This window comes from Bos taurus, chromosome 10 (assembly GCF_002263795.3).
Source record: "Bos taurus isolate L1 Dominette 01449 registration number 42190680 breed Hereford chromosome 10, ARS-UCD2.0, whole genome shotgun sequence".
NCBI lineage: Eukaryota > Metazoa > Chordata > Mammalia > Artiodactyla > Bovidae > Bos > Bos taurus.
The window spans coordinates 49,800,136-49,826,268 of NC_037337.1; the positions used below are offsets into that span (position 1 = coordinate 49,800,136).

General features: G+C 43.1%; 1 protein-coding gene across 1 annotated transcript in view; it reads left to right on the top strand.

Moving 5' to 3' along the window:
* The first annotated feature begins 5 nt into the window (after positions 1 to 5).
* ANXA2 (annexin A2) overlaps positions 6 to 26,133 on the top strand; it is a 44,475-nt gene continuing 18,347 nt past the window's right edge. Inside the window, exons 1-3 of the mRNA NM_174716.1 lie at positions 6 to 48; positions 10,993 to 11,051; positions 14,251 to 14,350. Coding sequence (NP_777141.1) covers positions 11,004 to 11,051; positions 14,251 to 14,350 — 148 coding nt within the window. The 5' untranslated portion in view covers positions 6 to 48; positions 10,993 to 11,003. The remainder of the gene's footprint in view (positions 49 to 10,992; positions 11,052 to 14,250; positions 14,351 to 26,133) is intronic.

Below are 26,133 nucleotides of genomic sequence, written 5' to 3' on the forward strand. Positions count from 1 at the left end.
CTCCGTTCAGATTCTGGGGAAGCTCAAAGCGCACTGCGCCCGGCCCAGGTAAGCGGGACGCCCCGCCCGCCCATCCGCTACAGCCCGAGGCCGCAGAGCTAGCGGGGTGGAGGGGTGGGGTGCGGAGAGGCAGGGAAGGAGTCAGCCTTGCAAAGAGAAGCTTCGGCGACGGGGACCCGGGAGAGGGCCGGAGGGATCGTCTGCACTAGGGGCTCGGGGGAGGGGCGGGGGGTGGGGGCGGTGCCCAGTGGCGAGGAGATTTGGACAGGAGTGAGGGGCGCCGGGTGTGCTTTGGCATGGGGGATGCAAGGCAGAAGGAGGGGTCGGGCATCCCTCCTGAGTGTACTTAGGAAGCCAGACGAGGTGGCGCCGGGGAGGGGGCCAGAGGGAGGCACCACATTCCAGACGCGCCAGGCGATGCGGGGGGCTGGGTGTGGCCACCCTAGGAGCCCCGGGTCGGGAGGAGAGCAGAGGGTGCGACACCCTCCACATTAAACACGAGCCTTACGACCGTCTAGAAAGTGATCCCCATCTGTTGCAAGTTGACTTGAAACAAATGTGCATTTGTGGAACTTGTGCCAACCAGCAAGAGGGAAGCAACTGGTCGGACGATAAGGGGTAGGGGTTTTTAGCAGCGACCTCCTGCCCCTATAGAACGGAACAGAACGAAAGAACCTCAGCTACTTCTCCTTTGTCTAGATTATCCTGTAGGAGAGCACTTCTGATTTCCGTGTATCTGAAGAGTTTCCAATTTGCTCGACCACTTTTGCTTCAGGAAGGAAGTGTCCCCCGTGGTTATGTGGGCAGAGTTGTCACTGACTTACTGGTGCTGATGCGACAATGAGTCAAAGACAGAGGGTACAGAACAGGGCGTGGCCCCCTAGGCCTCTCCCTGTAGCTCTGTGAGGTCGGTCCTAGCGCCTGGCGTGGAGGGCTGTTTTCCATCAAGGCGCTGTTAAGACGGTGGGAAGTGGGCATGTATTTCCTTATCGATGAAAGTTTAAGAATTGTCCCTGAGGGTTACTATCAAAGGTTCCAAAACATGTTCATTCAAAAATAAATTTGTAAAGCACCCTGAAAGCGTTGTGTCATACCAAAGCAGTATCATTCTTTTTGTATTAAGGTTTGCCATTTTAAAGCTGTTGGAAGATATTCTCAATTTGTGTGTAAAAGAGGAGTACCCTCATAGGGACTTACTGGGTCTTTATCCAGAACCCTAAGGTCATGGAGTCCAGGGTTCTGGACCCTTGAGCTCATACTGATTGTTTTGATAGGTTCTATCCAAAATGTATCATACTTTGCCTGTCCCGAACTTGGTCATTTGGAATGTAGAAGGCACTGTCGCACTGAAGCAATGTTGTAGAAGGCATTTCCATAGAAAGTACTGATAGAACAGGCCCAGCTTGGGGGTTGGGAGTGGTGGGAAGTGGGAGGGAAGATGTGTAGGTAAGAAGAAAAAAAATCACTGAAATATTTTACTGGAAGTCTTCTTAGTTTTAATGCTGGCCTTGATCACATTATTGTAATTGTAATTATGTCCTTATCACCATCTCTACTTTTCTCTGTATTCCTCCTGCCTCCTTGGAGATCCTCCTCCCTGACATATTGCAAAAGCCCGACCATGCTTATCCAGTTCTGATGCATTCCTCCCATTCCTCCTTCATTGTTCTTATACCCCGCTGGAGAGTAGCAGATTGAATCAATATATGTTAATATTCAGTATTAGGAATGTTGGTGGTCCTAAAATCCTTAGCAACTCAGGGGAGTTGTGTTATTTAAAAAATAGCAAGGCACGTTTTTGAACCTAAACATTGCAATTTATAACATTTGAGGCTATGGAATCAGAGAGCCATATAATATCCAGGCAGCGTGAAGGAAGATCTCAGATGAGGCCAGGTTCGGTATCCTTATTGGTCAGGGGCGTTAAGATCACTGCCTGTGGAACTCACCTCCCTAACTCCATCTGTTATCTCAAAGCTTAAGTCAAGGCTTTCCCCAGAAATAAATTGCAACTGCCATGGAAGGGTGTGACCATCAAGCTAAATTTTTTTAGTTGGAGTTTTATGATTGGGAAACTGCCTAGATTTTGTGATTTCCTGTAGTGCGAAATGGCTTGCCTGTTGTAAATGCCCAGGAAATACTGCTGACTCACTGGCTTTGATCATTAACTTGGTTTGGGACTGGGGTGTCAATATTTAACATCCTTTGAGCTATTAAAAATACTGTATCGATTGATACGTCTGCAGTCGTGGCCATTAGTTTCCTGACTGATTTCTAATTTAAGTATTTTTCCTGGCAAGGTAGATATCCTCCTACAATTGTTATTGATTTTGGGGTTTGTAGGCTCTTCCTGCACCGATGCACCTAGAATCTGGCCTTTGTCCTTCCTTTGTGTGGGGCTGTGGGCCTGCTGAGGCATATCTTACAAACTGAGGGTGTGTGTATGCCAGATGAATATCCCAGGCTCTCCTGGGCTGCCTTAAACATCTCTACATTCGACAGTATTTATTAAGCATCTACTATGTTCCACTCAGGTATTCCATCTACTATGTTCCACTATGGCTTCCCTGGTGGCTCAGATGGTAAAGACTCTGCCTGCAATGCAGGAGAACTGGGTTCAATCCCTGGGTCAGGAAGATCCCCTGGAGAAGGAAATGACAACCCACTCCAGTATTCTTGCCTGAAGAATCCCATGGACAGAGGAGCCTGGTGGGCTACAGTCCATCGGGTCGCAAAGAGTTGCACATGACTGAGAAACTAACACCTCATTTTCACTTCATGTTCCACTCACTAGTATAAGCACTTAGGGATACAGCAGTGAACAAAACAGACCAAAAAAAAAAAAAAGCACCACTCTGCTCTTTAGGTTTTAAATCTAGTGAGGAGAAAAACAAAAATGAGTGAATTGTATAGGCAGTAATTGATTGTAAACTTTACGTTTTCCCAAATTAATATTAGCTTCCGAACTTGATTGGGGCTCATTTCCCCTTTAATCCAGCTATTCCACAGACCTGAGCTTCATGTTTAAAACCTGCTAGGCAAAGTGTTGTTGCTTGTTATCATGACTTAACCTGCCTTCTGGATTTGACTGTAAGAACAGAAATGGAATACTCTTTTTTTTTTTTTTTTGCTTACTGGAATCCAACTCCTTTTTTTTTCCTCCCCTGGTGCCACACCCTGTTCTCATTGTAGGCTACCTCAGAGGACAGCAGTCTCTGAATAAAAGATGCCCCCTACCCGACTCATTCACTGTCGGGTCTCTTTTTCCTCCTCCAGTTGCCAGATGTGGTCCCCGTCTACTTAGCTGGGGAGCAGGTCAGCAGAAGGGGTCAGGAGGTGCCCAGGCTCGCCCTTCTCAGTGGGTCCACTGAGATGACCTCCAAAGCTCTCTTTTAGGGCACAGCCTGAAGGTTTTTAAACCATCTTAGTTTAGTCTTGTCAGAGAGAAGTCAGTAGCATACAAGTGGTCTGAGTTATCCTCCCAGGCTTGGTGCCGAAAGTTCTGAGTCAAGGGAGTGTCTGTCACATGGACTCCCTGCCCTGTGTCTACCTGCCACATCCATCTCCACACTCCCAGCTCAGAGGAAATCGGAGTCCCAAGGCCACTTGCAAACCCTTACTCCCTCCTGCCTCCTTTCCCACTTTGCTTGCCATGGCAGATGGAGGTTACTTTTCCACATTGTCCTGTGGACAGAGCTAGGACCCAGGGGGCCCTGATGATATAAAGGTGGTATAAATGAGGGGCTGTGGGAGTTGGGAAGAGCTGCAGATCACGATAAAGAGTCTGTCCCCTGAATGGATCTACCAGACATTACAAAGATGTGAATAGAGGCTGGGAATTGACGCCTCCAGCTCTGTATGTGTGGAACTAGAACTGCGTTTGAGAGATTCAGTCTGAGGAAGAGAAAGAAAATTGAGAAAGGAGAGTGTATTGGAAAAGAAGGGAGAAAGGACAGAATGTGGAAAGACTCAGTGTGTGTAAAACACACCAAAATGTCAGTGAATACCTCCAGTTTGCTGAGCACTGTGCTCAGACCTATGGGGAAATGGCGATGATTAAGACGGGAACCCTGGGGGTGAACAGAGTAGAAGACTGACTTTATGCTCTCAGCTCTGATACTTCACAGACACGTCAAGAGACAGGAATCCGGAGCAGGGAGAGGTGCAGGAGAAAAGTTAACAGTAATTTTTGTACCCTGAAGTTGCATGAGGATGTCAGCTGATCCACATTGAGCATTCCCAGTACTGGGGACTTGAAAAACCCAGACATGGAGGTCACAGAATAGCAGTGAGTGTGTTTGGAGAATTACCAATCCAATCCGACTTCAGTGCTGAGTGTTTTTACATGTGTGTGTGTATGTGTGTGTGTATGCATGTGCTTTATTTAAGAAAAAGTGGGTAGAGTCCAGAGTGTGGAAAATCTTGAATGCTGTGTGGACTTCTTACTGTAAGCAGCAGGGCCCCACTAGAAATGTAATATGTGGGCCATAAAACACTGAAATTGAGTTGTAGATGGGAAGACCTTGATTTCTCAACCCTGAGAGTGCTTGGAGCCAAGTGACATCATTCTTCTGCTTGTCTCTTTCCGCCTACTCTAACCCTGCATCAGGAGATTGACTGAGAGGCTCTGAGAGCTGGGGGCTGCATTGTGTCTGAAGTTAGCAAACAAATATTGATTCAGATCAGGCAGCAAAAGGGACAGGCCAGAGCAAGTGCTGCTGTGTCCATCCTGCTCTGTTTGAGCAAGGCCACTGGGCAGAATTCCAGTATTTCTCGGGAATGACTTGCGCCTGTGACTCAGACATTAATCAAGACCATAAAAACCAAGGGGAAAACTGGGTGCTTTCAGAAAGGTTCTGTTAAATAAAAATGGTTTGGGGAAGGGGTGGAGAGTGGAGTATAGTGGGAGCTCCACCTCTTCCCCCCGACTCATGCGTTTTTTTTTTTCCTTCCTTTTGGTTTAAAATTTCAGTCTGGTCCTGTAGACACAGGACTGCAAACAAGGGCTTGGTGGGGAATCCCAGCCCTCCACCTCCACACCCTCACCCTTTTTTTTTTTTTTTTTTGGTTTTAAAAATCCTTTGTATCATCCAGTTCCTGATTAATTCATCATGGTTGCTAGGGATGTGTTTTGTGGTAACACATCAACACTCCACATTTTGAAAGTGGGTGTGACCACGAAACTGCTGGGTTATACTCAGGTTCTGCTGTGCAGATGAGCCTGTTGCAGTGTGTTTTTGTTTGTTTGTACAAATTGCTATTTGGGCTTTCTGGATCTGGTTCTCAGTAGAACTTGTTTTTATTATTTGAAATGCTAACTTCTGGTTTACTTTTTGTTTTCCACCTTTTTGCAAACTTTGTTTTACTTTTTACTGGGTGGGGGTTAGCGGAGAGTTTAAGGCTGTTTTACTTGTACGACTTGTAACTGTGTTGTGGAAGTGAAGCATTGAAGTACAGTATAATCTTTTTTTTAAGATAAACTCTTAAGTGATCCTTAAGATAGTCTTTATGTTCGATGTAAGTTGCCTGTTTTCCAGCAGCTGCACAGCTTTCTTTAATGTCTAGCTTTGCACTCTAAAATCTTTGGTAGTCAGGCAATTAACAGCCTCATTTATGAATATTTTCAAGGCCAGAGGAAACTGTCTGTTCCTTTCATTAGGGTGGGGTGTCTGAGTTCCCTTCCCAGTGGTGAGTTATTTCAAGCCAGTTTGAAATGGGTGTGGCTCTTTCAGTCAGTCTCCTTGTACCCCTCTGGTTATTTTCTTAAAAAACTTTACCTGATAAAGGTAATTTTAACAGCCTTGTCTAGTCACCCAGCCCTTCTCAGTTATGTGGAGGTACTCATCAACAGATTGAATTTGCTGATTTTTGTGTTTTTCTTTCCTGCAAGTTGAAACCAGTTGGAGATCTGGGTGAGGTTGCATTGTTGGAAGCAGTGATGGCATTTTCATGTTCCATAGAGAGATCTGCCTGAAAAGAAGTGGTGGTTCTGCTTATAATGGGCTTATGAATTTTTCATTGTGCTGAGTGGTCAGTAGGGGTGGAATTGTCCCCGATGGTATGGACAGTTACTGTCCTAACAATAGGTACACCAAGGCAAAGCTATTGTTTCAGTAAGAAAATTCAGCCTCCAGAGCAAATACTGTGAATGGATACTGTGAGTATTGGGGTCAAATCCCTTTCCACAGCCACACTTAAATACGCACCATCCAGAAACTTACCTCTCAGGCCCCCACATGCTACCCCATTAGATGTGGCTGGTTTTAAACCTGGCCTTGTGTCTTCACACCCCCGGAACATTCACACGCGTCTCATCTCCTCTGACCTTCCTCTGTTGTTCTGGCTTGAGCCTTCCAGAGTGAGTGACTGCCCTTCTCAAACTAGTCAGTATGTCACCTCTTAGGTATTTAACCAGCCTCATGCATGCTTTTATCTTTCTCTTCTCTTTTAACCTCTTGGAATGAAGACCCACTGTGGTGAAGTTGAAAGGGCCCTTGAGTCTGAGGACCTGGACCTGGGCCCCTGCCTCCCTTCGTCATTAGCTGGGTGACCTGGTCTTGTCTTCCTGGGCCGAGAAAGGAAGAGAGCTGGAAGGTCCTGCAGAAGTGAAGTCGGTGTTACATAGTTTTGTGTGTGTCTGTCTCAGCTTTTAATGAGGGGCAGGCTGAGAGGGGGAGAGAGAATGTGTGTGTGTGTGTGTGTGTGTATGTGTTAGGGGCTTGTTGATTGATTTCCTGGGTGTCACCAGTGTTTGTAACCTACAGTAGCCCTGCCAAGACTTTCTCTTTCCACTTTCAAGGGTAGCAGCACCCTGACATCTTTTCATTAATCAAAAGCACTATATTAAGCTAATGTTTTAACAAATATTATGAGTGGCAAAGCCGACTGTTTCTTCTGGAGATTAATTAGTCATCTGCAAAATGACTTTGCATTGCCAGGATCTTGGATATAGTGAGGAGACCAGGATATAGTGAAGAAATAAATGGATTGGCCGTAGTGAAGAACTAGGACCATGTTTATTTCTAAGGTGAAAATGTCTTTGCCATTAAGCTTGCATGAAGTAGGAAGTATTTATATGGATGCAGAAGACACTTGCATGGAGAAATAGCAAGCTTCGTGGATCTTGTTTTTTGGTTATTGTGATGTTATTTTTCTGCAGAATGCTTGTAAATAGTAACATATCAATGTTAATTATGCAAAATATCAATTCGCTGTTTCTGAAAGTTTCTTTAGCACCTGAAGTGTGAAGAGGCTTCTTAAATCTGTTGGGGAACTGGGACTCTGTCCAGCAGATGACCGTTTTGTTGAATTGTGCTATGTAGTTGCCATTTGATTACATGGATACTGTTTCACGGCAAGTAAGTTGAGTGGTATCAGAAAGTATTTCTGATACCGAAAGGTGGGAGACGGTGTTGCGGGGAGGGGGCCGCAGCCACTCTATTAAAGCATATGCCAAAGTGCTAGTGACTTGAGAAATGGGCAGAGTCTGTAACTAGGAGAAGATGAGGGGAAGACAAAGAGACAGGAGACACGAGTCAAGATGCTGTGGATTAGAGTGGTTACAGTATGTTTGAGGAGAAGCAAGGGACACTTTGGCTCAAGTCCACTTTGTTGTTTCTTCTTTTTGAGGGGGCTGTGCCGATTCTTCCTTGTGGCACGCAGGCTTCAATAGTTGCAGCTTGTGGTCTTCTCTAGTTGGGGTGTGTGTGCTGAGATGCCCTCCGACGTGTAGGATCTTAGTTCCCTGACCAGGGATCGAACCCACAACTGCTGCATTGAAAGGTGGGTTCTTAAGTAACTATTGGACTACCAGGGAAGTCCCTCAAGTCCACTTTTGCTGGGAATAGATAGAGGGCTGGATGGAGCTGGAGTAAGAGAACATTGCAGAAGGCTGGATAATGAACTGTTGTGACAAGATAAAATAGAGGAATGTAGTTGATAGTGGCATGAAAGAGCCAAAATAGTTAATGGGAAGGGAAATCTGGTTTTTAAAATCTGATTTTCTGTGTTAGTGTGTTGTGGGCGTGAGAAGGATTATTAAATCTCATGTTCTGTGGTTTGTACAGCACCAAGGGATCCATCTAGGGCACGGTGAGACAGCTGTCTCCCAGGCTGGTGCTCAGAGCTGGAAAGGCAACTTGAAAGAACTCCCTGGCAGAACCTCACCTGCCTCTGTGGCTGCGGATTCCTAAATATGAGAACTGATGTGAAGTACCTGGCCTAATAAATCCATCCAGAAACAGTTGTGATTTACTGGTCTTTTTGTTTTGGCGTTTTTATTTCTTAGCTGCTTATAATGAGGCCTAGAATTCCACAAGGCAGAGGATAACAGTTTATCCCTCACTGCAGACTTAGTCCAGTTCTGACTGAGCCCCATGAGTGAGAGTCAAGGCTAGGTGGTCCATGTCCTAGGAATCCACCTCCGCTTTGGTGAATCTCAGCAGGATACTAAGGTGACCCTATAAAATGTTTCTTGGCCCAAGGTGAAGTTCGGAATTATTAGATTTTACAGTCTCCTTCTCACGCTAAGTCTTCCAAATCTGGTGTGTATGTTACACTTCCTTGAGCACATCTCAGTTTGGACTGAGCACCTTTCAGTGTCTGATAGCTGGTGGCTGTCTGGTTGCCGTGTGGCTGGTGGCTAGTGGACAGTCTGTGCGACGTGCTGTGCTTAGTCACTCGGTTGTTTCCGACTCTGCGACCCCATGGACTGCAGCCCACCAGGCTCCTCTGTCTATAGGGGTTCTCCAGGCAAGAATACTGGAATGGGTATTCATTTTCCTACTCCAGGGGATCTTCCCAACCCAGGGATTGAACCCAGGTCTCCCCGCATTGCAGGCAGATTCTTTACCAAACTGAGCTACAGGGGAAGCCCCTGGACAGTCTGGCTACTCTTAAAGAAAGTAGACTTTTGAGGGCTGTTTTAGGTTCACAGAAAAATTGAGTGCGAAGTACAGAGTGTGTATTTCCAGCATCCCCTCTACACACACAGCCTCCTTAACTCTCAAGATCCCCACCAGAGTAGTGCATTTGTTTTAATTGCTGAACCTACATTGACACATCATTATCACTCAAATCCCATAGTTTATATTAGGCTTCACTCTTGGTGTGGTAAATTCTATGGGTTTTCACAGACGTATAATAATATGTATCCACTGTTATAGCATCACAGCCCTAAAAATCTTCTATGCTCCGCCAGTTCTTCCCTCCCTCCTTACCCTCTAATCCCTGGCAACCACTGAGCCTTTTACTGTCTCCATGGTTGTGCCTTTTCATGAATGTCATATAATTGGAATCATACAATATGTAGCCTTTTCACACTGATTTTTTCACTTAGTAATATGCATTTGTTATCTCTGTGTCTGTTCATGACTTGATAGCTCATTTCTTTTTAGTGCTAAATAATACTACATTGTCTGGATGTACCACAGTTTATTTATGGAGGACAACTTTACAAATTAAGATTATATCCCAGTGGTGGGGTATATTGCAGGGATTGGGAGTGTATGTGATAGTGTCTGAGAGTTGTGGGAATGGAGGAGTTGGAATACCTGTGACTTTCTTTTTTGCCATGCTCAAAAAGTTTCTATAAGCATCAGTCGAGAGAGAAGAGTTGGTGTAGGACAAAGTTCATTGTGAAAGTCTTGCAGAAATATTTCCATAACCACAAATAAAGGCAAATCCTCTTCTCTTACATTCTTATAACTCACTCCCCACAGAGCCTGGAATCTGCCTAGTTCAGAGCCTTCTGATAAATGAGAAAATGTCTGTGTCAAAATACTCCCTCCAAGCCAGTTGTATGAAAACATGTAAACTAAGCCAACTATTGGAAGAAAACAGAAAGCTGAATTGCATGGAAACTATTTCCTTGATCAGAGAACATTAAGCAAAAAGAGCAGGGACTTCCTGGGTGGTCCAGTGGCAAAGACTCTGCACTCCCAATGCAGGGGGCCCAGGTTCTCGCCCTGTTCAGTGAACTAGATTTCATATGCTACAGCTGAAGATCCTGCATTCCCCAGGATCAGGGATCCCACATGCCATGACTAGGACCTGGTGCAAATATATAAAAACATAAAAATAATAATAAAAGAGCAAAACAGGAGTTGCTGTAGTTCAGAGGTCATTTCCACTATTTGAGGACACAGCTTTGCTCTATTTTCTTTATTTTGGGGAGGCTGCTGCTGAATGATCTGTCTTGTCTCGGCTGAGGTAAATTTCTTGCCAGTTGAGCACTTTTTTTGGCAGGGGTTGGTGCATCAATTCCGAGAACTGTGATCACAAAGCTGGAAAGCCAATTCATCAGGCTGTGGTATCACTGCCGGGTTAAGTGTATTAACTGGAAGATGACATCATTTCAGCCATTTTGAATCTTAAATACAAGGATTATTACTCTTTCATAGGATGAGTTAACATCAGAAGATATGTCCATTGTCATTCTCATCAACAGTTTAATGTCTTCTAATACCTCTCATCATTGGTGAGCTAAGAGAATAATTAGGGATAGTAATAAAGGGCTCTATTTAGGAATGAGCCACCATGAAATGCTGTTGATTTCAATTCACATCCATAGTTTGCAGACCCTTTTCCATATATTAAATTACTGGTGAAAAATACTGAAGTAATGGCTAGTTTGCCAAGATTACTGTTTTTTAGGAGAACCAAAAGATTCAGCCTCATCCTGTTTGGACAAGTTGCACTGCTGTTGGGAAGCATTTTGATTTTTGTATTTACAAGTCAGTCATCCCAAGTTCTCTTTGAGCAGAGCAGGAACAAAACTAGATAGTTCTGTAGTCCATCCCAAACAATGCAAACAATCTCTCAGCTTTAATTTTCTGAGTCACAAGATGAGAATTGCATCTATTTGCAAATATTACTCTAGTATCACCAGATGAAATGGTCCAAGAAGCAGAGATTAGTATAATGAATTGCTGTGCTTCAGGGGAAGGCAAAGTCTCTTCATAATAAGGACTTTTTGTTGTACTTTTTTTCCAGCTTCTTTCAAAATGTCTACCGTTCATGAAATTCTGTGCAAGCTCAGTTTGGAGGGTGATGTAAGTATATCGTTTTCATTTTGTGTAATTTTTGATAGTTGGGCATCTCTGGGTAACTGTGCCCCTTCTTTTCTTGTCCGTCTAAAGAAAATGAGGACGGAATTAAGATACTCGTTCCCCTCTTGGTTCCTGTCTTCCCCATTACTTTAGCTGTTCCTGGTAGTTCAGTTTGAAAGAAATGTTATGGCTCCAGAAACTGTTTTGGTGTCAGATCAAAATTGGGCATGCACTGGTGACACTGATGTGCCTGGAACTTTATCCTGCTATATACTTAACGTGCCAGTGATAGTACTTGTTATGATGACACAGAACTTTTAGCATCACGCCCTCAGATTTTATTAATGGCTGCATCAAGCTGCAGCCATATTGAAAATGATCCTGCATGTTTTGGAAAAGCTTTTCTCTAAAACCGCTAGAATTTTTTTTTAACTAAATAATAAAAGTATTCTATATTCTAATTCATCGTGATGCTTTTTTTGCTTTGGCTTCCAGGGAGCTCAGAATTGTATTTGTCTTTCACAGGAACCTAGACATTCTGATGCATTTGGTTTTTTTGTTTCATTTTACAGTCAAAAATTTTGAAAGCTATATTCAAAATTATAAGTCATTGCAAATGCTTTTAGAATAAAGTAGAATATAAAGTTGTGAATGTGTAAATTACCTAGTAATACCATACATCTTCCAGGTCATCTTAGCAGAACTGGCTTTTACAGAAACTCCGCAGTGACACTGGTCTGTAGGCATATCTTAGAGATATTTCAAAATATGCTGTCACTGAAATTAAAATACAAAGCACTCAAGTGGGTCACCAGCAGCCTGGGTCACGAGGAACAGAATCCTTTGCCCCTGATGTTTACCAATAAAATGTTCCGATGATGTCATTGGTGCAAGCACAAGTCGTATGGCGTATACAGCCTCCCTCATTTTCATCTTTCCTCTTGGACCTTGTGCATACTGTTGCTGGCAACCATACAAGTGGCACACTGAGGTCCAGACAAGTCTAAATAATTTTTTTCTTAATGGAGTAGATCATTAATTCGTTTTTAGTATCAGGTTTCATAAGAGCGCTTTTCATGTGGCCTTTGAAATTCCTCAGGTATGATGTGTTTCTCGGTGTGCAGAGATGGGACTGCAGCAGAAAATGTCATGTATTCTCTAGCACATTGAGAGAAGAAAAACATTACTTTTTCCTTCTTAATTTGAATTTCGGGTAAATGAATTTTATAGGTAATTGCTTCAATTGCCCATTTAATTCTATTTCCAGAGATATAAAAATATGCAAAACGTTTCCCTACTCACCGTTGTTTTTGAAATGAGATGACATAGCACCTGCTATACGAAGCCACATTTCATATGGCTCAATGACTAGACTGCCTGCCTTTGTGAATAATGGTTGGAATTGTTAATAAATAGGAAAATGTGTTCCCATAGATTTCTTTACTTGTTTTGTAGCCACTCTAACATATCTAGTCAGTATTTCAGAATAATACTCTGTCCTTACCTTTTCTTGATTGTCTGCTCTATTTCCATTGAGTTAATTACTGAAAAGTTTAGTGAAATTATAATGAAAAACACCTTGATAATCCACTGGGTTTCAGTTATATATATTAACTGGATTTACTGTTTAGCCAAGATGATCACAAGTTAGTTTAAAATATTCTGTCCAGTCATGAACTTAGATTCATGGGTTTGTCCTGGGAGCCATTTGAAAGGATGGCATCTTAGTTGTTTACCTGTTCAACCTCCCTGCTATTAATAATAAATGCTGGGATGCCTTGTAACGTGATGTGTGTGTGTGGAAAGGTAGGTCAGGGTGACTCGGTCTCTTACTCTTTCCAGAAACCGAGCCATGACAAAGTCATATATGATGGGACGTATGTTCTAGGGGGAGGCAGGATGGGGGAGCCTTGGTGCTGAAGGTGGTGGATAGCTCCACCGCCCTTCAGCCAGCCTAAAGAACATTGCCAGTGCTGTTTAGTCTGTCCTTTGCTTTCGGACTGGATAGCAAAGGGGAATAAAGCTGTAAGAGCATTTCAAAGGAGAAGAGTTAACACTTTGGAAAGGAGAACTGACATAAAACTGTGCTATTACCTCAGTCTAGGGTGGGGCCCTCAGATCAAGAACAGTATCAAGAACAGCTTTCCAGGGCCTTGAAAAGCACTGGAAAGCAAGAGTGAGTGCATGGTTTAAAAGACAGAAAAACAAAATTCTAGGAAGAGTATTGGTGGAAGGGGTTGTGTGAAAGACAGCAGAGGGGTTTTATGATGATGGCCATTCTGACTGGTGTGAAGTGATATCTCATTGGAGTTTTGATTTGTATTTCTCTAATAATTAGCAATGTTGAACATCTTTTCATGTGCCTCTTGGCCACCTGTATGTCTTGTCTGGAGAAATATGTATACGTTGGGAGCTCTGCTCAATGTTATGTGGCATTGAGTAGAGCTCAGTGAGCCTGGATAGGAGGGGAATTTGGAGGAGAGTGGATACATGTCATGTGTGGCTGAGTTGCTTTGCTGTGGACCTGCAACTATCATAACATTGTTACTTGGCTATACACCCAATATAAAGTAAAAAGTTAAAAAAAAAAAAGACAGCAGAAGGGAGGGTAGAGAGAGGAGAGAAAAGAGGCGGGACTTGGCCAGTATGTAGAGGATGTGGGCCATGTGGCCTGACCACCTTGGTGCCACGGCTGTGGCCAAAGTAGGGGTAGGAGGAAGACACTTCCCTCACTTATCTGATAGAGAAAAGCAGACAGGCACTCTGCATTTGCTTTTTAAAGAACTGTGATACAGGCCCAGTGGAAATTCATGTGCCTGTAGCAAAAACTTGGCAAAACACACTTGTCATTCAGGCATTTCCACATTTCCAGCTTGTTTCAAATTGTTGCCAGCCCGGTTTTGTGCTCTTCAAAGCCTTCCCCAGAGAAACAGGTGGTTTCAAGTACCCAGCTTTGTGTTGTCCACTTTGAGCTTGCACAAAAATTAAGATGAAAAGTAAAAATAGATTTATCAAATTCTTAACTAGTTGAGGCTTTGAAGAATTCTCATTGGAAACAAAGAATACTTACAAGTTCCCTGGTCTAAGAATGATGTGAATTGCTAAAAAACAAAACAATAGGATAAAAAATTTTAGTAATTGACATTTCAACAAAAAGATTTTAAATGTGTATGACTTCAGTGTGTTTGTCTTTTAACCTCAGCACTCCACACCTCCAAGTGCATACGGGTCAGTCAAAGCGTACACTAACTTTGATGCTGAGCGGGATGCTCTGAACATTGAAACAGCCATCAAGACCAAAGGTAAGCCATATGTTTATCATCTTGTCAGACTCTCACCAAAATGTTATTAGTCTCTGTCTTTCATTTTCATACATTGGTCATTTGAAATTGTCATTGAGCTTTAATGAAGTGATCCAAACCTACTCCATCCCATCCTTCCCTTCTTCTTTCCAGCTTCCTCCCTCTCTCCTCCCCTTGGAGAGAGAAGATTTAAAGATGAGAAGTTAACCGAATGGCATAGTGACATGGATATAAGCTTATATTTCAGGGCCAGGAGGCCTGATGCCCTGGGTGTGTGCTTTGAGCTCAGAGGCCTCAGTACCCCTTCTGTAAGGACGAGATTGGTCATGGTGATCCCTAAGGGCCTCTTTGTGGTCCTAAGTCCCCTTGAATTTCATCACTTTTGTTGGAAAACTGCTGGATACATTTTGCTGCTTTGCTCTTAGATTGATCTAATGAGCAAAAAATCCAGGCTTTTTTTTTTTTTTTTTTTTAACTCCACAAGTTATGTCACTCCTTGGGCCTAGAGCTTAGATTTAAAGAGCTGTCGGGATGACTGTATTTCTTAGAGTTCCAGGATGAGTAAGAGAGGACCAGGAGGCATAAAAGCTTCCGTTCTGAAATAAAGCAGATAAAGCATTTTGCGGGTAGAGTTGAGCAAGGACCTGTTCAGGTCATCATGCTGTTTTCTGTATCTACAAAAGCCTGTGACCAGACTTTCAGGCTTCTGTTGATGAAGCATGTACCTCTGGGGTTGCTCCATCCTTGGCTCCCTGGAAACACTGTGATGATTGTGGTGATGCTTGTGATTCACCACACTCTTTCCTCCCTTTGGAGAAAGCACTTCTTTACATGCAAAGCTTGAGAGACACAGATGTGATCCAGCAGCTGTTCTGACTGCTGGTTCATCCCCTGCTGATGAGCCGCAGGACATTAGGATAATAGAGTGTTTTTGCTTGTTGACACACCCCAACAGTTCACATATAGGTCACTGCAGACTGGAGACCTGACCTCAGTCAGGGTAACCTGGGGGGCCTAAAACTGGGATCACCATATATCCCCGTTATGCCTGCATATTTACTGATTGTGCCCCCTTGCACCCTCAGAACTGTCATATTTTGCAGGATAAATTGCATAGTCACCTTTCCTAAAACCCTTGGAGAAACTGGATACTGTGTTTCCGGGGATAAGAAGGAATGTAGAAAGATCCTTTAGGTCCTGTGGTTCTGATGCGACATAGGCTTGCATCATCAGCCTCAAAGCAACCTTAGTTTCCATGAGGACACTGTGGGCACGTCTGGCCTGGATGACTAACTAACCTTCAAAAAGCCATCTCTTTTGGTGCTTTTAAATGACCATACTTGTCAAAGGCCAGCCTGGGAAGTCAGGAAGTCACTAATCAGGAAGTGAGACTAAAATCTGCAGGTCTTATCTCCCTGCAGTCAGTTATACTTGGTGGAACCTGGTGGATGAGAGCATGTGTGTTTGTGGCTTCAAATCCTAGCTCTGCCACTAATTTACTAACTGCAGACTCTGGGAAAACATTTCGCTTCCTTAAGCCTGAACTTCCTTACTATAAAGGGGGAGCTAATAAAAGTTCCCACCTCACAGGGTTGTTGTGAAGTATGAAGCATGTAGCGTGGTGCCTGCCATATAGACAACTCAGAGTATGTTACCTTAACACACGCACACACAGTCTGCTCTCCTCTAAACTCACCCCTTCTCACTATTTGGATGTGCCTATATTCCTAGGGTTTCCCAACAAGCCATTGTAGAGATACAATCGAAGTTTAACAGCTCACTCATCTAACAAAGATGGTGCCTTTTACAAGCTTGAGACAAAGGCTGCCTTTATCCCTGCATGAGAAAGCTTTTAGCGCACTGGAATGTAAAGATTGCGCAAGTGACCTCTGGTAACAGCTGAAACTCCCAGGGTAATAAAAATACCTTCAGGCCCTTTCTGAGTTAGTAGAAAAATACTCAAGTTTCTAAGCAGAAACGTCTGGAAAGCTAAGATTTGGATTCCTACATTCCCGTTTGGTCAAATGCAGCTGACATCACCATTATCAGGGTTGCAGGAGCTCCTTATTGAGTGCTGCTCGTTATGGGCTGGCATGGCACCAAGCACTTCAGGAACATTATTCCTAGGTAAACTTCAGATTAATCCTCTCATGCTAGGTGCTATCATCCCCAATATATGGAGGACACAATTTAGGATTAACATGCTCCAGGTCTCTTGACTGTGGTTCAGACTGGGATTTGAATGTGACTCGGTCCAGCCCCAGGGCTGTGTTCTCACGCACCCTAACATTTCGCCACCCACTTGGCAGGACCAGACTTCTTACTTTGCCATAAGTTGTGTTCAGGCATGAGAACGTTTTCTATCTGTGATTTTAGAGATATCAGATATATGTCATATTTGTAGGTCCAGCTTTTGGCCCCCTGTTGTCTTCTTTCCCAAACGTAATGCCCAGTGAGTCCCACTTAGGACTGCTTTTTATTTACTTATTTTTGGTGCCTGGTGGTTTTAAAGAGTAACTGAATTTTCTTAAATCTGTTGACCCTTAAAAATAAGTTCTAGATTTTTGGTATATTTAGAACCTTAAATTCTTCTAAGATACTCTTGAGAGGAAAGACTGTGATACCCATACAGAGCTCAGTGTTGTAGCAAAGATGTTACTGTCAGTATTGGTCATGATGGTGACAAATCCAGGTCTCTCTTCTAGCTGGGGAGTGACTTGGTAAATTATGATAGCTCTATTTATATTACACAGAATATCTGTAGACTGTCACCACAATATGAAAAGTAAAGTTTATGAACAGTTGTTTTACATTGCTATTGAGATAAAATTCATATCCCATACAATTCACCTATAGAAAATGTACAATTCAATGTTTGTTTTTTTTCCTAGTATATTCACAGATTTGTGCAACTTTTGGCACAGTCATTTTAACATAAATTTCACCTTAGATTTGTCAATTGCGTAAAAAAATGGACATAAAATAGTATATACAGGGAATTCTCTGGTGGTCCAGGGGCTTGAGTTCAACCCCTGGTCAGGGAACTAAGATCTCACGAGCCTCACGGTTAAGCTCTCTCTTCCTAAAATAGTATGTACAGTGTGATCACACCACAACAATTTTTTTATGTCAGAAAGATAAAGCATTGTTCTGTGTGTGTGTGTATATACATATATATACATATATAATTTCAATATATTCTGTATTTTCCAAATTCTCCATGATGACATATATTACCTTTGTAACGGGAAGCAATAAACCAAATTAAAAACAAATGAAGTTATTACAATTGACTCCTGAACAACATGGGTTTGAACTACACTTACATGGATATTTTTCAATAGTGAGTTCTATAGTACTACACAGTTAGAGGTTGGTTAGATGCATGGGTATGAAATCAGTTATGTGGAGGGTTGACTTATATGTGGATTATAAGTTAAATGTGGATTTTCCACTGTGGGGAGGGTCAGCATCCTAAATCCCTGAGTTGTTCAAGGGTCAGCTATAGTTGAGAAAGTCACATCCCTTTTTGTTTTTTTTCTCCTTCTTGATCTTTTAAGATATTAACACTACTTTAAAAAAAAAAATAAGCTAATTGAGATCTTACCTTCCCTTTTAGAATGCCTTTCACTTTAAGTGTAATTAGGAAGCTTGTGCCACACCTTACCCAGCTTCCACCTCAAACCCTTTTCCAGAACACAATGCAAATAATTGGTGCTTCCTTGATATCAAAGGAAACAAAGGGTAAAGCTCAAATGCTGATACAAACAAAAGCCAAAGGGCCATGAAAAGGTGCCTCTCTGTGGCCTCCCTCTCAGATGGTGTAGCCCAGGTGTGTGTGCATACGTGTTTATGCGTGTGCCAAATGTAGAGCATGCTGGGCATTACTTATACTGCCTAACGTACATCGACTGTCCTGTCATCTGAGTGCTCTAAGGAAGAAGGGCTGCGAGCAGGTCACCTGTGGCTGAGGGTTACTCATTGCTGTGAAACACAAGAACTGTGAACTGGGGCAAGCCTGCGGTGGGGAGTGTGAGCAGGGGCAGACCTGGCTGAGATCTGTAGGGTGGTGCTGCATAGACTGGTCAGAAGGCCTCAAAGTAGCTCTCATCCCTCCCTTGCCCTCTGCCCTTAAAATCTCTCATCTGGGCTGCGAGGGCATCTGTCTTTATTTCTAAAGAGCCTCCTTGCCTCATCTGTGACAGAGTCTCTGTCTAGCCTCATCTCCAGGCTATTTCATGCCCCGCACAGAGCCTTTGCTCTCTCAGGAGTGTGCAGCCCTCCTCTAGTGGGAGTGTTATCCCACTTCTAACATCTGGGCAGTTCCCACTTATCCCTCTCTCTCTTTTGGTAAACTTTTTTTGGCCATGCCACATGGCTTGTGGGATCTTAGTTTCCCAACCAGAAATTGAACCTTCCTCCCCACCATCCCCTGATTTGAAGTGTGGAGTGTTAACTACTAGACCGGCAGTGAAGTCCCCTCACTCGTCTCTTGAGCCAATGCACAGCCTCTTCTCCAAGCTTTCTCTTAGCAGGAAGGCAGAATCAATTATTCCTTGACTGTGTCTCATAATACTTTTCATCTCATTTATAGCTCTTGTCACATTGTGTTAAAGTTACTTATCTACGGATTTGTCTCCTCCTACTAGAATGTGAGTTCATTGAGGGTGACGGCTTCATTTCATTAACCTTTTCTAACACCCAGGCCACTGGGATCATGTGAGAAGGTACATAGTTAACCTGTATAGTAGTGAAAATGTACACAGATACCAGAGCTTAAAGGTGAGTGTGGACACGTGGCTGGCAAGATAAGGCAGCAAAAGACAGATCCGGAATCCGGACCATATCCACAAAGGATTAACAGTCCCCTAGTGAGGTTGGGTCCCTTTTTCGAAAGTGAATTTAGCTCATGCCTTGAAAGTCTGCTTTGTTTCTGGTTTTAAGGGGTCTCAGTATTTCGTGTATCTCACCTCAACCAAAGGCATGATTGTTTTGTGTATGTTCTGGCTTGAGGTAGACTCTGCAATTACTTACCTCAATTAATGTCTAGTTAGAAACTGAATAAAGCCGTGCAAAAGTAGTAATATTGCTTAATTAACAAGAGGTTGCTGAGACTTAAATCTGTAGGAGTCTCTTGGTCTAGATTGGCCTTGGGTTAAATATATACTGTGGAGTGTACAACACAGCTGTGAGTGGTTTACCATATGGGTCCAAATAACTAGAAAGGAAAGTCAGCTAAATTAGAAAAGGATGAATCTAGACTCCATAAAATAGATTGTAATTAGAAGCAGCACAACCCGAGAGTTAGAGTAAGTGCCAATAAATTGGTACAGCTTTGGTCTCTCTTTCTCTGGAAGGGGAGGGTAATGAGTTGCCCTATTATTATTGCCAGTTTTGATTTTAGCTGTATTTGTGTTCTCCGGAAGGGTTGCAATAGCGGGTGTTTTTCCCCCACTTCTTATTAGCACAAGTATAGAAGCATAAATGCTGCAAGTTTTTGCACTTTTTTTTTCTTATACTTTTAAAATGGAACTGCTTAAGTTTTCAAGCATGGCTAGAAGACTAACATCCCATGGCAGTGGGAAGCAAGTCTGGATGTGTGTTTTGCATTTCACCTGCATACCTACAGGTATATTTATTCAGTTGAGACAGCAATTAGGAATGTATTTTCTTGAAGATGCTGGGAGGCAGATTGGCTGGGAAAAGTGGCTTCTCTCCTCTGGGAGGGGCTTTGGAGGTGAGAGCCCAAACCAAGAACCCCCAAGTTTGGGTGCTAGCCCGCTTGTGGGAACGGCCTTTGTGACTCACATAGCCCAGGCCTTCTCACCATCCTGGAAGTTGAATAGAAGGGAACACAACCTTCCCATTGAAGACTTTCTCTTTTGTGTTCAAGTTTACTCTAGACTGAGTTCTCATCTTACAGCACTGCTGGGAACAAAGTGACCAGTGCTGAGTCATAGCCACCTTTATTGCGGGCGCAGATTTTCTGATTTTCTTAAGAAGATCATTGTCTACTCAGGTATGTAGATGCCACACTCAAGCTAAGGAGCCTGTGCAACCTGGGTAAAGGAGTCCCTGGTGCCTTTCTCATTGTAGGCATTGGCTGTTGTTGCCTGCCTCTCAGTTCTTTCTTTTGTAAAAAACCGTTACCTCTTGTCCATTGAGGAAATCAAATACCGGTGACACCCTGGGACCATGGAAATCACCACATTCTTATCTGGTGTCTGCAGTGCTGGGGCAATAAATAGTAACTTCTCTGTCAGCTGAGCTCAGGGTGAGTGTGGCAGTTTCTCTTGCATCTGTTCGGATGTTTTACTTTCTGACTCAGGAGGCTGATAGAGCGACAGGGCACAAATTGCTGCTTGCATTTTATGCACGATCCTTCGTTTGCAGTTTTATTTGATTTGGATCTTGAGCAGTGGCCCTTGTGTTTTTCTGCTGGTCCTGTAGTATCGCAGAAATGTGATTATGCACAGAAGGCCGACAGGGTTCTAGATTATTAAAGAATCCAGTGGGATTACCAAAGAGATGATGCTTAAATCCTTTCTAAGGGACTCAGCTGAGGTGAGACCAGAGCAGAATGGAAATAGAAGAAATTTAATTTCTCAGCCGAACCTTCTTCTTAGAGGTAGTTAGCTAAACTGTGCTTTCTCTGAATCAGGCCAGGTAGCACCGTGTCAGATGGGAGGAAGGATACTTTGGGCAATGGTGTGCGTGTGTGTGTGTGTGCATGCACGTGCTTCCCTGTCCCTAAAACCACTCTTGTTGGCACTTTAGGTTCCTGCTGAGTTACGAATGGCTATTTTCAGAAGAGGGTCTTCTAGCTCTTTCTCCTAAAGAAACCTCAGTGGGGTTATTTCATCAGTGGCTGTGCATTGTTACTGTGTGGCAAATGTTATCTAAAGATTATTTGATGGTTGTACATTTGTATGTTGTGAATAGTAAATCCAGTTCTATAGACAAACAGATGCATTACTGTGTCAGATGATTTTTAGGAACAAGATGGAGGAGTGTCATGTAAAAAAGCACCACAGTATAATTCCAGAAAGGTACAAATGTGACTCATAAGAGTATACAGGATATTCGTGTGATACAGGATAAACACATGTCAAACATTAATTCATTGAGATGGGGCTGGTTCAAAGGAAATTTGAGAGGCCGGTTGTTTATAAGCACTGAGAAAAGAATGAGAGAAGTTTACTGGGCTGGATACAAGACCATTCATGAATTTGAGAGCACTGAAGCCGTAATCTTGGGAACTGTCCTTTCTATTGGACCAAAATCTACAAGTGAAACCCTAAGCCATAGAGCCTGTGCTGTAATCAGTGGTGAGTAGCCAGTCGAGTGAGAGTGAGCCCTGGAGAAAGTCTTGGAGGGCAGTTAGCTGCACTCAGAGGACATGTTCCCTTCCTCTTGCCTCATGTTTTAGTTTTGGTTAGTTTTCTCTAACAGGAAGCAGAACAGCCCAATGCAGGTCTTTAATCCTGACTTGAATCCCAGCTCTGCAGGTGACTTACTTGTGTGACCTTGGGTGAGCCCTTGCCTTGTGAGCATTGGTTTCCTCACTGGGTACAGTGGAGGTGACCATAACACCCCTCACACACAGACATGGTGACAATTGCAATAGAGATTTGTTTGTACAAAGTACCTCGTAAAATGTCTGGTAAATTGTAGGTATTCAGTGAATAGTTGATACTGTTTTAATAAAACCCATGAGTCTTTCTCTCATGGCCTTCCTTTGACCTTATTGCAAAGGTGGTTTCCGAGCTTTGATATATGCCCAGTAATCTAAGCCAAGTCCTGGTTTTTCCTCTGATCTAGATAAGGAGCAGATCTGGGCAGTTTTCCTTTATTTTCTAACCAGTCAGCCCTGCCCTGAGGGCCTCCTGAGTCCTTTATCAAGCATAATGAAATCTATTTTCTCTGTGCAACCAGAGTGTCTTGGCAGATGTGAGTCAGCATCCTGTTCAGAATGGCCTCTTGGTTCCTTGCCATGGTCAGTAAGGATGCACATTTTCCATGGAATGCCACGTGTGGAGCAGGCCTGGGGTTCCACCCGCAGAGAGGAGGAGACTCCAGGAGGCCCATTTTGTGGGTTTGGATTCAGCCATTATTTTAGACTGCAAGTGTTCTTTGTTTTAAGAGACCCACGACCCCGGAGTTTTCTGTGTGAACCCTGCTTGTCAATGGTGCCTTCCTGTGGTATCTCTTGCCAGAACTGTGGCTTCAGGTGACTGGCACTTAGATCAGAGACTGATTTTCCAGATGCCCTAGCTCAGAGTGGACTATTTGTATAGTTAGCTGAGAAGATTGGCCAGCCATTTTCATTCAAGGAATAAATGCTTAAAACCTTTTGTGCTGTTTTCTCTCAGGGGCCAAATAAATGTGTGTCTTAGATCCTCATCAGTCTTGAAAATTTTAACTTCTCTTCGTGCTGAAAAGACATTTGATGTCCGTTGGCAGAGGACTGGATAAAGTAGATGTGATACACATATATGACAGGATATTACTCAGCCGTAATAAAGAATTAAATAATGCCATTTGTGGCATTGATGGATCTAGAGATCATCGTACCAAGTAAAGTAAGTCAGAGAAGGACAAACACCATGTGATATCACTTATATGTGGAATCTGAAAGTATGATACAAATGAATTTATTTGCAAAACAGACTTGACAGATTTCAAAAATAAAACTACAGTTAGCAAAGGGGAAGGGTTGGAGGGAGCGATAAATTAGGAGGCTAGGATTAACATATACACACTACTACATATAAAATAGATAACCAAGAAGGACCTACTGTATAGCACAGGGAACTCAATTCAGTATTTTGTAATAACCTATATGGAGAAAGAATCTGAAAAAGAGTAGATTTATGGACATGTATAACTGAATCACTTTGCTGTACAGCGAAACTAACACAACATTGTAAATCACCTATATTCCAATATAAAATAAAAACTACATTGAAAAAACATTTAAAAAAATCTGTCTGAATCACAGAATTTACTGTGTTTGCACCCACATTCTGTGGGATCGCCCATCCGTGTCACTGTCTCCCAGGCTGAGGCTTTGCTCACATTACTTTGTGACCGTCCATATCCAACACAAGAAGAATGGGAAGAGGAAAGAGGCGTTATTCAAGCTTGTTGTTTTCTTTATGCTTTTGCTTCACTCACACAGTTTATTTTCAAGCTAGGCTTCTTCTCTCAGCAAACACTACCCTTCATACGGGCACAAAAGAGCAGAGAGTACAGATCCAGAGTGGCAGAGGCACCCGCGCCGGGATTAACTTTGTTCAGTGTAGAGGTTTCCTGGAGCGCTGGTACTCGCTGTGTATTTTTTGACGGTGATTGTGCTGACATAGGCAGCTGAGTGTTCGGCCATCATCCTTGAGCTGCATCCTGAGCAGAAGTGATGAGTCACCGGATGACCCTTGCAGCTTCAACCTGGACTGAACCATTTTCCGCAGGAATTACCGTCTCACCAATTACGATAGCAGGTTGAGAGGAAGCAGCGGTGTTCTGAAGATAAGATGGTTAAATCCCACTGGCAGATGTGTGCATCCTACTGTTCCAACGTAGGATATGCCTTAAGTGGCTTTGACTCAACCATTGATCCTGGGCCCAGTGATTTTTTTTTTCCTCTTTCTAGTTCGATTTGAAACTTGAAGACAAAGGTAGGGGAGAAACAGCTGATATAGGTGAGGCTTTCAGAAGGAGGAGGGGCTTCTACTGGTAGATCATTTTCAGTTGTCTCTGTATTTGCTGGTATTAGCATTTGTGTAATGTATCAGATCCTTCACTGGTCAGGGGTCCCAGCATGCTAGATACTGCATCACAGCAGGCTGTTTGCGTGATGAATAATTTAGTTAAATACACTGAGATGCCTTCAGACTATAGCCTTTGCTGCCTCCCAGGTGAGATTCAGGTTAACCACGCAGGCTCTTTATGGGGAGTTTCAATAATTGGATTGGATTCTGACTGTTGGCTAAACGCTAAGCTGCTGTGAACAGAAAGTTTCATTGTTTGATTGCTAAGAGAGGTTTCATTGATCAAGAGCATGGGACTGCACTGAAGTTTGTGGAGTGAACTTTCTTCAGGTGTTATTTCTTACCTGGGTTTTGAACAAAGGTAAGCATTTCTTTCCCTAAGATTGTAGCTGACCCTGCACCTCACAGAAGCAGTTGGTCAGTTCAGTCAGTTCAATTCATTTCAGTTGCTCAGTCGTGTCAGACTCTTTGCGACCCCATGGACTGCAGCACACCAGGCCTCCCTGTCCATCACCAACTCCCAAAGTTCACTCAAACTCATGTCCATTGAGTCGGTGATGCCATCCAACCATCTCATCCTCTGTCATCCCCTTCTCCTCCCGCCTTCAATCTTTCCCAGTATCAGGGTCTTTTCAAATGAGTCCGTTCTTCACATCAGGTGGCCGAAGTATTGGAGTTTCAGCTTCAGCATCAGTCCTTCCAATGAACATTCAGGACTGATTTCCTTTAGAATGGACTGGTTGGATCTCCTTGCAGTCCAAGGGACTCTCAAGAGTCTTCTCCAACACCACAGTTCAAAAGCATCAATTCCTTGGCACTCAGCTTTTTTTTATAATCCAAGTCTCACATCCATACATGACTACTGGAAAAACCATAGCCTTGACTAGACGGACCTTTGTTGACAAAGTAATGTCTCTGCTTTTTAATATGCTGTCTAGGTTGGTCATAACTTTTCTTCCAAGGAGTAAGCGTCTTTTAATTTCATGGCTGCAGTCACCATCTGCAGTGATTTTGGAGCCCAAAGAATTAAAGTCTGTCACTGTTTGCACTGTTTCCCCATCTATTTGCTATGAAGTGATGGTTGAGCTTTAAGCCAAATTTTTCACTTTCCTCTTTTACTTTCATCAAGAGGCTCTTTAGTTCTCTACTTTCTGTCATAAGGGTGGTGTCATATGCATATCTGAGGTTATTGATATGCAAAAACAACACCCAGTTGTGGGTGTGACTGGTAATAGAAGCAAGGTCCAATGCTGTAAAGAGCAATATTGCATAGGAACCTGGAATGTTAGGTCCATAATTCAAGGAAAATTGGAAGTGGTCAAACAGGAGATGGCAAGAGTGAACATCAACATTTTAGGAATCAGCGAACCAAAATAGACTGGAATGGGCAAATTTAATTCAGATGACCATTATATCTACTACTGTGGGCAAGAATCCCTTAGAAAAAATGGAGTAGCCCTCATAGTCAATAAAAGAATCCAAAATGCAGTACTTGGATACAATCTCAAAAGTGACAGAATGATCTCTGTTCGTCTCCAGGGCCAACCATTCAATATCACGGTAATCCAAGTCTATGCCCCAACCGCTAATGCTGAAGAAGCTGAAATTGAACGAGACCTTCTAGAACAAATACCCCCAAAAGATGTCTTTTTCATTATAGGGGACTGGAATGCAAAAGTAGGAAGTCAAGAAACATCTGGAGTAACAGGATGTTTGGCCTTAGAGTACAGAATGAAGCAGGGCAAAGACTAATAAGAGTTTTGCCAAGAGAACGCTCTGGTCATAACAAACACCCTCTTCCAACAACACAAAAGAAGACTCTGCACATGGACATCACCAGATGGTCAACACTGAAGTTAGATTGATTATATTCTTTGCAGCCAAAGATGGAGAAGCTGTATATACAGTCGGCAAAAACAAGTCCGAGAGCTGACTGTGGCTCAGATCATGAACTCCTTATTGTCAAATTCAGACTTAAATTGAAGAAAGTAGAGGAAACAACTAGACCATTCA